The sequence below is a fragment of the Alligator sinensis genome, unplaced genomic scaffold (genome assembly GCF_000455745.1).
Source record: "Alligator sinensis unplaced genomic scaffold, ASM45574v1 scaffold295_1, whole genome shotgun sequence".
Lineage (NCBI taxonomy): Eukaryota > Metazoa > Chordata > Crocodylia > Alligatoridae > Alligator > Alligator sinensis.
This window is the reverse complement of record NW_005842754.1, coordinates 609,355-623,796: the sequence shown is the minus strand read 5'-3', so window position 1 is coordinate 623,796 and position 14,442 is coordinate 609,355. Positions and strand designations below refer to the sequence as shown.

The following is a 14,442-nucleotide window of genomic DNA, read 5'->3' as shown; positions in this document are numbered from 1 at the left end:
GGCGGCTTTAAGTTAAGTTGTAGCCAAGAGGCTTGTGTTTGTTTTGTGGTTGTTTATTACACCGGTGGTTTGGGTGAGGCTATAAGGGGTTGGAGGAGGCCTCATAGGGACCCACAGTGGTGTGGAGGATCCTGGCGCCAGTGAGGGCGCAGCATCCTCATAGGGACCCACAGTGGTGTGGGGGGTCCCGGTGCCAGTGAGGGCGCAGTATCCTCAAAGGGGCCTCACAGCGGAGTGTGAGGACCCCGGCGCCCAGGAGGGCGCAGCATACGGGGTGTATAGACCCGAGCCTTAGAGAGAGGCACTTTTTGAGAAGCCCTAGCGTGGGCGTGGCGAGCCCCAGAGAGGGGAACGCACTTTTGAGAAGCCCAAGTGTGGGTGCGGAGAGCCCCAGGAAGGGGGCAACATTGAGAAGCCCAAGTGTGGGCGCAGAGAGCCCCCAGGAGAGCAGCATTTTAAGAAGCCCAAGGTGGGCATGGCGAGCCCCGAAGAGGGGAGCGCCTTATTGAGAAGCCCGGTGTGGGCGTGGCAAGTCCCAGAGAGGGGGTGCTATTGGGAAGCCCTAGTACGGGCACACAGAGCCCCAGAGAAGGGGACAGCTTACCGGAGAGCCCTGAGAGGGGACTGTTATACAGAGAAGGCCCCAGAGAGAGGGCAGCACTGTGGGAGGCCCCAAAGAAGGGGGCAGCACTGCGGAGAAGGCCCAGACTGGGCACAGAGCCCCAGGAGGGGGCGGTGATATGGAGACGGACCGAGAAAAGGGCGGCAATACAGAAGAGACCAGAGAAACGGGCGTGAGTGCAGATAGAGAGACAGACCAACGTCCATTCCAACTGCGAGGCTTGGGGCATGGTATAAGGGGTGGTTGGAGCCACGCATAGTCCATAAGGCTAGGGTGCTCCGAAGCACCCGTTTACAGAACAAGACCCACGAGGGGTCCAGCAGTCTACAGGACCAGGGGGTACAATGGACCATGTCCAAGAAGACGTGAGGCAGCCTCCCAACTGATTTAAACCATCAAAGACGTGGCGGGCAAGAAATAGAGGGTGCCCTTGGGCCAACTTGGCATGGAGAGGGGGCCTTAAGGAGATCACGGCCCTCCTGTAGGACCCCGCCGTGACAGTAAGGGTTACCAGAATCTGGAATGGGCTTCCAAGGGAGGTGGTGCTCTCTCCTACCGTGGAGGTCTTTAAGAGGTGACTAGACAAGCACTTGGCTGGGGTCATCTGACCCACTCTTTCCTGCCTGGGGTAGGGGGTCGGACTCAATGATCTAGTGAGGTCCCTTCTGACCCTAAAAAATCTATGAAATCTATGAAGAAATTGATGGTGACATACCACAAAGTTTAGCAAATGCATGAGGCATGGTTGCATTAACTGCACAAATTTCAGGAGGAGTGGTCCCACTAATTACACGAGTAATTACATTGGCACTATTTTAGCGAAGACCGAATGAACTTGATTACTGGTACCCCAAATACCACATGGTATTCAGGATGCCACAAAAATGAATGAAATATGATGCCAAATTCAAGACCAGAATTGTCAACTTTGCTCTTGATACTGACAACAGTTCTGCAGCTCATCAGTTTGGCGTGAATGAGAAATTGATTCATGACTGGTGGAAAAACATTGACAACATAAAGAAGATGCCTCATGAGAAGTGTGCAGACCGTGGAAAGCAATGCGGGTGGCCAGAATAAGAAAGAGACCTCACCAAGTGGGTCAACGATCAGCGACAGTCTGGCAGAATCATAACAAGAGAGATCATCTGACTGCAAGACAAGATGTGTACTATGGAGAAAGGATTGAAAGACTTTACTGGTAACCCAACTTGGTGCTCCCAGTTTATGAAGAGGAATTCTTTTTTGCTGTACCAGAGAACTAAGATATCACAGAGATTATCGGCCAACCTCAAAGACAAGATAACCCAGTGCCAGAGTTATGTGTTGAACCTTTGAAAGAAAAACTATTATGATCTCAGCCAAATTGGGAATATGGATGAAACACCCAGTCCCCAACCTTGGAAGTCTTCAAGAGGAGACTGGACAGACATCTTGCTGGGATCATTTGATCTCTGCAGTATTCCTGCCCAGAGCAGGGGGGTTGGACGTGATGATCTTTCAACGTCCCTTCCAACTCTTCATTTCTATGATTCTATATGCTTCAATATGCCAACAAACAGAACCGTGGATATCACTGGCACTTAATGTGTACTGATGAAGAATATGGGCCACGAGAAAACCAACTATATTGTAATTCTTGCCTGCATGGCTGAGGGCATGAAACTAAAACCAATGGTCATCTTCAAAAGGAAAACATTCCCCAGGAAAGACCAATTCCCCACTGGCATTGTTGTTTACGTTCACCCAAAAGGCTGGATGGACGAGGAAGGTGTTCACATTTGGATACAGCGAGTGTGGAATACACACCCCGGCATGCCATTACAACTGAAATCAATGCTCGTATGGGACATTGTGGCAGGGCACTGTTGGTGCCTGCCACTTTAAGAGAGGAGCCAAGCAGCCAGCAGGTGCTTGACTGCAGCAGCCATTTTAGATCTCTGTCCACCCATATAAACAGGGCAGTTTGCTGCTGGCAGGCCAGGCAGCAACGTTGCCTGGCTTCAAGGCTCCATAACATCCTGGAGGCAAGGGTAGAATCTGTAGGGGATGGTCAGGAGGCTCCTGGTCCTGGGCATGACCTAAAGCTGCACCCTGCTGGGAGTGGGTGGCCTGGTGAGGCTCTCAGTGGCACGGGAGCCCCCACAAAATGCCAGGCCAGTTATCACCCTGGTGAAAGGTGGGTAGGGGTGCCTTAACCCTAGCCCTCACCTTCAGCTGGGTTTACGTAACGTCAGAGGTAGTGGGGCCAGGCACGGCTGAGGTCACCTGAGCCCTGTGGGGTGTAGGACCCTGAGAAAAAGGTACTTGGGGCCAGGCATGGCTATGACCACCTCAGCCCACCGGGGAGGGAAGCCCCATGGCTCCGAGTGAGGGGGGGGTGTGGAGCCCCGAGTGAGGGGGAGTAGGCCTAGGTACGTCTCCAGATGCCTGAGGCTGTAGTTTGGGCCAGAGGCCAAGGAAAGGGGGCTCAGTCCAAGAGAGAGGGGCGAGTCCAGACCCCAGTAAGTCCTCCACCACTGCGAGGCTGCGTGAGAGTCGAAAGCAAGACCTATAGTGGAGCACAATGACATGCTGCTCCAGGGGGTGAGTGAGAGTCCCTGTGAGAAACTGGGGCACCCGTCGTGGTGTGGGATAAGAACGTTCCAGTGAGGGGTGGCCCCAGAAAGGGGGCAGAGATGAAGAGCCCCAGTCGGGGGAAGGAAAACCAGAGGGCTGAGTGCCAGGTATGTTTATATGTATAGAGTTGCTTCTGGGAGGGGCCAGAGCAAGCTTAGACCTGGTCAGGTAATTGGCTGGCCACTACCACAGTGAGGGTCATAGGAGAGGCCCAAAAGATGGTACGTCTGCCACCTAAGGTATGAACTAGCTAAGCCTATGGCCTAAGGGGCCCATTCCAAGAGGGAACAAGGCAGTATAAGTTGTTGACAAGAGGAAGAGACCCTGTGTGAGAGAGGGTGGACTGTGTGAGGCCCTAGTGAGAGGAGGGTGATATGAATGTGTGTGAGTCTGTGGCCTGGCAACGAGGCCTAAGCTTGGTCTGGCTGTAAGCCGGGAGGACTGTCATCTGGATGCCATCTGCGAGGCTTGGGCTGCGGTGTAGGGGAGGAACAGGGCCACAGATAGTGCCCCCTGGCATCAGGGCAAGAATGGGCAGCCTCCCACCTTAATTAACATCCTAATTAATTAAGAACAAGGCATGGCAGGTGAGTCAGGTGGGTGGTGTGTCCAAAGGCAAGTGGGGAAACTAGCACTGTGGCTAGTTGGGGAGCCCCACTTTGCCACAGACATGTTTAAGGCCCACCTCTGACAGTGTGAAAGCATTCTGCGGCAAAATAAAACAGATTTAGCAGTCATCCCTGGAAGGCTAACATCCATTGTGCAGCCATTGGATGAGCGCTTAAACAAACCATTCAAAGACCGCATTCGCATTAAGTGGCAGAGCTGGATGATAAGCAGCCAACATTCATATACAAAAGCTGGAAATATGTAAGCAGCCTCCTTAGTAACTGTGTGCCAATGGATTCTTACAGTTTGGAGGGACATTAAACTTGAAACCATTTTACATTGGTTCAAAAAATGCGGGATCAGTAATTTTATGGATGGTGAGGAGGATATTTTATGGTGTGACAAAGATCAAAGAGAGGATGAAGACACTGAAACATCTGATACTGAGGATCCATATGATAATTGGATTGCTAATCATTTAGATTGCAAGGAACTGTTTGGGGCTGACACTTTTGATGATGAAAGTGAATGAGGGATTTTAAATTGTTAATTTTTAGTATTTTTAAAAATGTTTAAAATTGTTAATTTAAAAAGGGATTAAATTAATTAAATGAGGGATTTTTAAATGCTATTTGAGTGCGAGCCATGGTGACTAGTACTAACTGCAACTGATGGTGTGAATCCTGGCGGTGATTGTTTGATTGTTCTGTTCTGTGCTGATTGTGTGTAACCCACAGCCTCGGTGCTGATTGTGCTAATCATGCCAGTGACTGTTTGTTCTTGTCTCTGAATAAAATGTGGGTCAACTTATAAACTTATAAATCCTAAAGTTTTGCATCAGAAAAATGGGGTTGACCTATACACCATGTCAACCTGTATACCATAAAACACGGTATTTTTCTAGCCATTTCGTTTCATGCAGCTCTCAAGGTAAAACTGGAGGACTATGGGCTCAACATACATTTGATAGATTTAATGCTAATTAAAAGTTTGTATGTGAACAAAATTTCATTAAATTAAGTTGCAATTAATACAGTTATGTATGACTGTTGTATCTTATTGTCATAACTTATATCCAGGGCCAACACAATCTCTCTGGTCATTCTTAAGTGGTACCACAACCAATTCTTGCCTGCTTGTTTCAGTTAATTTGTATATTGCAGTTTTATAGGGTTTAATCAGGCCTAAATGCAGATAAGGGGAAGTATTACTGAGCCTCTCTGCAACAGTGGGCATATCTACACGAGACACTTTACTTGAGATTAGAGCTAATAACTGTGTAGCAAGTGTCACCATCTACATGTGCAGATGCTTACTGCGCAGTAATTTGTTCTAGTCATGAGTAAATTTGCTACCTATAAATACAAGTAGCAAACTTACTCTCAATTACTTATTGCACAGTGGAATTCAAATATGCAAACATAAATGGTTGCAAATATTTAATAATTAATACTCCATTTCCCTGCTACCTTACACTCAACTGTTTTCCTATTTTGATATGACTTATTTGCTTACTTCCTATGGTTCCTGAAGAGAGACTTGCCATTAATTCATCTGGCGCATTCTGGTGAAGGGACTAAAAAGCACCCACCGTGCATATGAGCCATCTGCCAGTGAGGGATGTTCACCTTCTTATTATTACGCAATGACAAGGGAAATGTTACAGCATCGCCAGCTGCAAAAACACTTTGGATGTTGGTCTGCATCATCTGAAAGGAAAGAAGGGGCATTTAGTGTAATTCGTGATCAGGCTGAAATAGGCATTGCTAATGAAGAGCTGACAGTGTTAGGGCATAGCTACATGTTCATTAATGCACACTAGTTACTGGTCATTTAGTTTAGTACTTGCTTTAATAAAGTACTAAATAAATGCGCAATAATTACAGTTACTGCACAATAGTACCAGCACAGTTTTTTTATGATGGCTACTGTGCAGTAGCCTAATAACACTGCACAGTAGCTTATTAGCATTTTTTTTTTACCGGCATGCTACTGCGCAGTGTTATTAGGCTACCGTTCAGTAAGCGTCTCATATAGATGTGCCCTTATTGTCAGAGGTTGCTGTCTTCATGTAGTAACAAACAAGGTGTCATCCCAACAGACTGTGTGAATAATTTTATTAATTTGCTTTAAGTGTATTTAAAAAAAGAGAATGACAAACTGAGAACATCTGATGTCTTGAACGTCTTTAACTCAGAATTGTCTCTGCAGACACACGAAGAAATATGACTTGAATCTGGATTACCCAAAGTGGGTGTGTCTGCATGTGCATTTGATGCAGGAACAGTTTACTTGTGAGTAAACTACTCGCAAGTAAATGCTTCCGGGCAGGCATCTACACATGCAGGATCGCGGGCTCAGGTAGTTTTTTCCTCTGTGCTCCCTGTTGCAGGCCACGGTCCAAGGAGGCAAGAAGGCACTGATGAAGTGAACCGGTGTCTCCGACGGTGGTGCCACCAAAAAGGCTTTGGCTTCTATGGCCACGGCGCCCATGTCAAGGACAAAGGACTCCTGGGGAGAGATGGCATTCACTTCACGTGGAAAGGTAAGTCCCTTTTCTCAGGCAGGATGGCCGATCTCTTAGGTAGGGCTTTAAACTAAGATCACAGGGGGGGGTGAGAAACTGGAGCCTACCCAGGGACCAATATACAGGAAAGCTCCATTGACAATGAAACCATCAATAATTAAACCAAGCAAGCCACTCTTACGGGAGCTGAGAAAACAGCTGCCCTTCAACCCAACAGGCAGCCAGTGACCTCAGTAGAAGGACTTAGGTGCCTGGACACCAATGCCAGAAGCATGGGGAACAAGCAGAAGAAACTAGTCCTCCTGCTTTCCACTGGGCATTACGATCTAGTAGGGATCATGGAGACCTGGTGGGACTCCTCTCATGACTGGAGTGTAGCCATAAAGGCCTGCATCCTTCACAGAAGGGATTGGGTAGGAAAGAGAGGTGTGGGTATTGCCCTCTATGTGAAGGAGCAGTACACCTCCCTACTAGCCAATGTTGACCCCAAAGAAGAACAGCTTGAAGTCCTCTGGGTCAAGCTCTGGGGGAGGTGCGACAAGAGAGACCTGACTGTCTGTATACTACAGGCTGCCTAATCAAGGGGAGAAACTTGATCTAGTTTCTCATGGCCCATGAACTAATGGAGGCCATGTGTGCACGGGACATAGTTGTCGTGGGTGACTTCAACTACCCAGACAACTCCTGGGAGAAGTGTTCAACGATCCTTCCTGACCAGCACCAAAGAGCTTTTTTTGACTCGGGAGGTGCACAGGCCAACTAGAGTCAATGCAGTTCTTGACCTGGTCCTGGTCAAATGGGATGACCTGGTGACCAACTTAAACATAGAGGGCAGCCTAGGCGATAGTGACCATGAAATCTTTATGTTCACAGTCTGTTGCAAAGCTGACAAAACAGATACCAAGCTCAAAGTCTGAGACTCCAAAAACACAAATTTTATTAAGCTCAGGTCACTAGTAGAGAATGCCCTGAGAGACCAAGGACCACAGGTAAGGGGAGCACGAGAAGAATGGTCGTTTCTTAAGGATACAATTCTTAAGGCTCAGAGAAAATCCATTCCTGTATGGAGAAAAAGTAGCAGAAGGGTCAAAAAACCCTCTTGGCTAAGCAGAGAAGTTGCAGCCCTCCTACAGAAAAAGAAAGGCGTATAAACAATAGAAGCTTGCGACAGCCTCTAAGGAAGACTACTCAACAATGGCCCACACTTGTAGAAAACTGATTAGGCAAGCTAAGGCAGAAATCGAACTAAAACTAGCTACAGGAATCAAGGACAACAAGAAGTCCTTCTTTAGCTACATAGGGAGTAAAAGGAAAACTAATGAGAGTGTGGGGTTGCTGCTCAGTGCCTCAGGATACCTGGTCACTACCACTCAGGAAAAAACAGAACTCCTAATTGACTATTTTGCCTCGGTCTTTCACAAGACCAAGGGGACCAACATGCCAGGTAGGGCACAGAATGAGCAGGGCGGGATTGACACCATTCCCACCATTGCCATAGAACTGATGTACGGTCAATTAAAGAAATTAAATGTATATAAAGCAGCAGGACTGGATGAACTCCACCCCAGAGTGCTGGAAGAGTTGGCCGAAGTAATCATAGAGCCCCTGGTGAAGGTCTTTAAAAAATCATGGGCCTCTGGAGAAATCTCTACACCCCAAGTGTGCCCCTGCTGCACATGTCATAGGTGCAGCATGAGTAGCTGTTTGCATGGACTGAGGGGTGCCTGATCCACTGTGCTCTGCACATACACACCTGTTGCAGAACCCTGAGCTTCAACGATGCAGAAGGCAAGTACACACTGCCCTGCAACCTCCAACACCACCTGGAGAGCTTCCTGGGGCTTCACTACATATCCCTGCCCTCTGGAACTGAGGAGGACATCCCTGTATGCTGTGTGTGGGGAGGAAACCTGGGGGCCAGGGGAGTGAGGCTGGGCTGGGCTGGGTGGGGCTGGGGGCAGGGGCCAAGTTGGGGAGGGCTCTCCCCCCCAGTGTGTGGCTTACCACATGGGCGGGGCTGGCACGCCTTGGGGCTCTGGTCAGTCGTGGCTGGCAGCAATAGCATGTGGCTCCCAGTGGACTTCTCAGTTGGAGAGGTGCAGTGTGTGGGTGCCCAAGCAGGGGCCCCCTCCACAGAGGAGCTGGTGTTGGCACTGCTGGTGGCCAGTGATGATATGGCTGGCTGTGCCTCATGCCTGGGGCTGAGGTCTTGGAGCTTTTGGGGCAGGTACTGGCTCAGGCTCCCTGAGCTGCTGGTGGAGGCTGAGGTGGGGAGCTCAGCAGCATGGACTGCTGGTGGCCCAAGGAGCCCTCCCCCAGTGACACAACACTGCATGTGGCAAGCCAGAGTGGGGGCCTGGGCAGGCCACCCATGCTGCAGAACACAGCATAGCTGTGGCCTGGGACCCAGGGTGTGAGGATCTCCATCAGTAGGATGTCTACCAAATGATTTGGAAACATCTGAAGCCCCAGGTGGGGGTGAAGGATGTTTGCTGGTAGTAGGGCCACTTATGGTTCTTGACTGACTCACGGATTTGGAATTGATTTGGCTGATTTGGCTTGGAGTGCGAAAAATATTCATAAAAAAGTAAAAAAATAAAATAAGTTGCTGCATAAAGGGCATGGACTTACAGGCACTCCTTAACCGAATAATGTGGTCGGTGCTGGCAACCCACTGTGCCCACAAGGCCATGATCTTTATGTGGCACTGCCATGCTGACCGATCATGCCCATGCTCCTACATCTGGCCTGACAGCCCTTATAGACATGGGCGCTGGAGCACCTGCCCCACGCAAACTGCTGCTGCAATTCCAACTCGCCCCACAGTGCCACAATATCACCAGTCTCCTCCATGGACCAGTTAGGTCCTGGGAGGTGGTGTGTGCCACAAGAATGACACCACTGGGCCTCCTGTGCTGGCTTTTTGGCTCTCCACGAGGCTGTCCCTATGCTGTCTGGCCCAGGCAGCTGCCTGCAGCGCCCAGCTCAGGAGCACAGCATAGGACTAGCAGTTTCGTGGTAAGGCAATGCCCCACAGAACTTGCAGGGTCCTGGCAGGTTGTTGGCAGTTGGCTGCAGGCAGCTGGAGCTGGTGCTAGTGGTCAGAAACTGCCTGAAGCTGGGCTCAGGAGCCCGCAACACCCTGCAGGCCTGCATGGCATGGCTCTGGAAGCTGTGCGGTACTGCAGTGCCAGGCAATGGTGCCAGGGTGTAGGCAGGTAGCCTGCAGCCTGTGCAGGGGGAACAGAGGCCAGACGTCACCCCAGGCTCCCTACACATGTGCCCCAGGGCTCTAAATGCCTGTAGGCTTTTGAAGGCCTGGGTCTGGGGATACTATAGAGCTAATCCAGCTCTAGGGCAGGAAAGGCTTCCAGCCTTGGGGCCCTGGGTCTAACCTGAGGCTGGCTCCTTAGTGGTAGGGCTGACTGGGAGCAAATTTGCTCCTGGTTTCCACCTACACATGTTTTACTGTGCAGTAACTACTTGGAAGTAAATTTGCTACTTGCATTTGCAGGTACCAAATTTACTCACAAGTAGCGACGTTTACTGAGCAGTAAGCATGTGCACGTACAGATGTGCATGCTTACTGTGCAGTAAACTATGCTACTGCACAGTAAAGTGTCTTGTGTAAATGCACCCAGTGTATAATTCCAGGAGATTAAGTAAAATAGTTTAACCCCCTATCTGGATGCCTGTTTTTAAAATTCAAGTGGCCTTAATTTCATTAAGATTACTTCACTTCCAAAGTGGATCAACCTGTATACAGCTCCACAGTGTCCACATTATGAGGAATTAATAATATTTGAGAAATATCAGTGAGGCTCTAGACATCAGGGTTCTGTTTTTCTTCCTGGTTATGGGAGAGCCAAATGTAATAGTATTCCTCTAGAATGCCTGTGGAGACTTAGCACAGATACTCTGGATATAAAGTACCTGGATATAAAGCTAGCTCAGGTACCACTAACAATCTAATTGCAGCAACATGTCAGTCAGGGCAAGCTAATGTACTCTGCTGCTCATTAGGTTTGCAGCCTGTACTGAGCTCTGAAATGCTGCAGTAGCTTGCTTTCAATACCAGAGCTGAGTTTCATCTTCAGCTGTGGTGGAAAATCTTGCAGGTTCACAGCAGCATAATACGTGGTGTGTCTACACAGAATGCTTTCATAGATTCATAGATGTTAGGGTCGGAAGGGACCTCAATAGATCATCGAGTCCGACCACCTGCATAGGCAGGGAAGAGTGCTGGGTCTAGATGACCCCAGCTAGATGCATATCCAACCTCCTCTTGAAGACCCCCAGGGTAGGGGAGAACACCACCTCCCTTGGGAGCCCATTCCAGACCTTGGCCACTCTGTGAAGAAGTTCTTCCTAATGTCCAGTCTTTACTGTGCAATAGAGCAGTTTACTGAGCAGTAAGCATGCACATCTATGCATGTGTGTTTACTGCATAGTAAATTGTTTTACTCGCAAGTAAATTTGTGACTTGCAAATGCAAGTAGTATATTCACTCATGAGTAGTACTGCACAGTAGCACATGAGTAGACACTGACCAGGAGCAAATTTGCTTCCAGTCAATCCCTGTCACTAGGGAACCAGCCTCAGTGTAGCCCTAGCACTGGAAGTGTCTCCTGCCCCAGAGTTAGGTTGGCTCTATGCCAGCCCCAGCCCCTTAAAAGCTTGCAGCTACACTGGAGCCCCGGGACATATGTAGGCAGTCTGTGTCCATACCTAGCCACTGCATCCCCCTGTACAGGCTGCAGAGAAGCTCAGGCAGCTTGCCTGTACCCTGGCACCATTGCCTGGCACAGCAGTGTTGCATGCCTGCCAGGACTACATTGTCAAGCCCAGCAGGGTGCTGCAGGCACATGCCAGGCCTGTCAGCACCCAGGTCCAGCTGCAGCCAGCTCCTGAACACTGGGACTACCTTCACCTGGCCACAGGCAACCCCCAGAATCCTGCCTGGACCTTGCAGCTGCTGTCTGGCACCATTTCACAGTGTGGCTGTCAGTCCCATTCTGTGCCCCTGTGCTGGGCATTGCAGGCAGCTACCCCAGTCTGGAAGGACAGGGACAGCCATGCAGAGGCCCAGAGAGACATTGCGGGAGCCACACTGATGTCCTCACTGATACCACATGTCACCTCCAAGGGCCCCAGCTGGTTCCTGGATAACACTGAAGACCTTGTGGTGCTATGGGGTGAGGCTGAGGTGTTCATCCAGTTCGTGAAGGACTTGTGCTCCAATGCCCACAATTGTGAGGGGTTGCCAGGCTGTATGAATGAGCGCAGGCATGACTGGTCAGTAAGGCACTGCTGCATAAAGGTCAAGGCATTGCAGGCACAGTGGGTTACCATGACGGTCCACAACCATTGGTTGGAGATTGCCTGCAAGTTTATGCCCTTTATGTGGCAACTGGATGCCACTCTCATGCCCTGGGACCCTGGTCACAACCATGCAGTGTACTATAGCACAGGTGACCTCCCAAAGCCTCCACTATGGCCTAGTACCCACAGTGACATCACACAGGGAGGCAGGAGAGGAAGACAGTGCAAAACTTTCCTAAGCAGCCTGTGCCCCCACAGCTAGGTGAACACAGGCCTGTCACATGCCCAGAAATGTGTTGATGCCAGTGGTGATGTCCTCCTCAGCTGCAGGGTACAGGGACATGTAGTGCAGCCCCACGTAGCCCTCCAGGTGGTGGCAGAGGTTATGGGGCAGTGCAGGCTTGCCTGCTGCATCATTGAAAATCGAGGTCCTGTGCCAGGTGTGAAGGAGTGCCCAGGGCACCATGGTCAGCAGCAGCAAGGCGTAGTAGGTCAGGCAGCCCTCAGTCTGCACGAACAACTCCTCATGATGCACCTGGGACACTCACAGCATGGGCATGCTCAGAGCACAGAGCTAGTGTGGGGGGAGCTGGCCCTAGGTCTCCTCCCTGGAGAGCCCCCCTGCAGGAAGGGTGGGGGGAAGGGCAGCTCCATGTCCCTGTCATCTGGGAGCCCTGTGCCCCCTGAGCTTTGGTGCTGTGGGCTTGGCAGCAGCAGAGGAGACAGGCTGGCCTGCAGGAGAAGTGGGGGGGAATGGGTCTGGAGCCATGGGAGCAGGTGCTGCCAGGAGCCAGGCCTGGCCTGGCCTGGGAAGGGGGTGGGGGAGGCAGGTCGCTTGTGGCCAGCATACAATGGCCCTCCAGCCCCTGCAGAATGAGTGGGGATGGGGCAGAGGGGAAGGGATCGGCTCGTGGTCATCTGGGCTCACACCTGCCTGGCTAACTTACCATGGTCCCTGGGCACCTGTGTACACATGACCCCCGATCTGAGGCTGGGCATCCCATGGTCCCCTGGTATGAAGCATCTTATCTCAAAAATGTTGCAAAGTATCACAGCTTCTTTCTCATGGCTCTGCAGGTCCTGCAGCTGCATGCAGTGGAGAGGCAACCGTTGGCAGGTGGGATGGCAGCTCAGGGGCACTGCTGCCCTCATCCAGGGCCCTGCAGATGCACTGGTTGTGTCAGAAAAGAACACAGGACAGGACCCTCCTCCTGGACTGGCTGGCAATGGTGTCAGAGGAATGGCTGGCAGACTGGCAGGCCTGGTGTGTAAAGGACATGGCCTGGCAGGATACATGGTGTGCAGAGGACCTGGACCAGTAGCACACATGGGAGGAAGAGGAAGTGGCTCATGAGGAGGTGTGGGATCAGATGGACCAGGTGTTCAGGGTGCAGCTCCTGGCCCCTTGAGGAGCAGTACATGGAGGCCCTGGAGTGGCAGGCTGTGTTTCTGGCCAGGGCAGTGGAAGTGATGGAGGAGGACTGCCAGGTGCTGGACACCATCCTGACCCTGGTGGTCACCTTTGTGCTGCCCACTGCTCTGCCCCCAACCACAGCCCTGCCTGTCCACATGTGCCTGGGTAGAGGTCCAGTGCTGTTTCCACTGTCCAGGTCCCCTAGCCCCCACCCCAGGTTCCCTGTCACCTAGCCCCCCTGCCTGGGTGCCATCCTGCTGCTTGCCCCAGCTGCATGCAGCCACAGAGCAGGACCTGCCTGAACTGGGCCAGGGCTTCATTTGGGCCTTACACAGCTGGTCCCTGCTGGCAGGTGTGCAGCTTGGCCAGGGCCTTGGCAGGGGGGCCTGCCATAACTGGCACTGTGGCCAGCAGGAGTCCAGGGCAATGGCTATCACTGCCAGAGGCAGGCATAGGGGCAGAGGCAGTGTCTGGAGCTGCCATGGCAGGGGGAGGCAGAGGCTGCAGCAAGAGAGCCACCACATGCTGCCCCCATGTTATGCACACAGCTCCCAGCCAGAAAAGCAGCTACTCAGGGATCAGGGAGTGGGGTTGCCTTTAGAAGATGGCTGCCAGCCACAGGCAGCTGTAACTGGAGCATTTAGCTTCCTCTGGTGGTGGCAGGGGCCTGTTGCAGGGATGCAGGAAGCAGGAACAGTTTGATGCTAGGAGAAGCAAATCTGTTGCTGCTTCCCTGCACGTGTAGATGCCTGCCTGGGAGCATTTACTTTTGAGTACTTTAATCAAGAGTAAACTGCTCCTGGATCAAATGCATATGTAGACGTGCCCACAGTTTGTGAAAGGCATAGAAACATTAACTGCATTATAGAAATTCTGAAACTAGAACTTATCCATGTAATTAGTGCAACTTCCCTTAGAGAACAAGAACTTGGAGAAAGATCTTTTTCATTTTGCTTCCCCAAGATTGTCCTGTGTCTAAAACCCCCCTCTCTAACAGCTAATGTACTCTACTGTCAACTGCAGATTTGTTCCCTTCCTCCATCATAAGGCTGTTTCTGCACCTGCCATCATGCTTCTGGGCTTGCACATCTCAGTGCCGTGAAAAGGTTTACCTTGTTAACTACAATGAAGCCTTTGGAATCAATATTAATACCACTCTGCTTCAGAAATCCAGTTGCTGGAACTGCACCTGCCAGAAAAACAAGAGAAATTGTGTATGTTTGTCAGAATCCCAAACTTTGTCTTTTTCATGAAAATAGGAGTCAGAAGAAGAAAGGAGTTTACTCCCTGAAACAATCACTCTTGCTATTGTCATTCCAGTTTCAGGAA

General features: G+C 50.7%; 1 protein-coding gene across 1 annotated transcript in view; it reads right to left on the bottom strand.

Moving 5' to 3' along the window:
* The window catches only part of AIFM3 (apoptosis inducing factor, mitochondria associated 3), a 186,289-nt gene that overhangs the window by 28,293 nt on the left and 143,554 nt on the right, over positions 1-14,442 (bottom strand). The window contains exons 14-15 of the mRNA XM_025216616.1: positions 14,226-14,302; positions 5,442-5,559 (exon numbers count right to left, since the gene is read on the bottom strand). Coding sequence (XP_025072401.1) covers positions 5,442-5,559; positions 14,226-14,302 — 195 coding nt within the window. The remainder of the gene's footprint in view (positions 1-5,441; positions 5,560-14,225; positions 14,303-14,442) is intronic.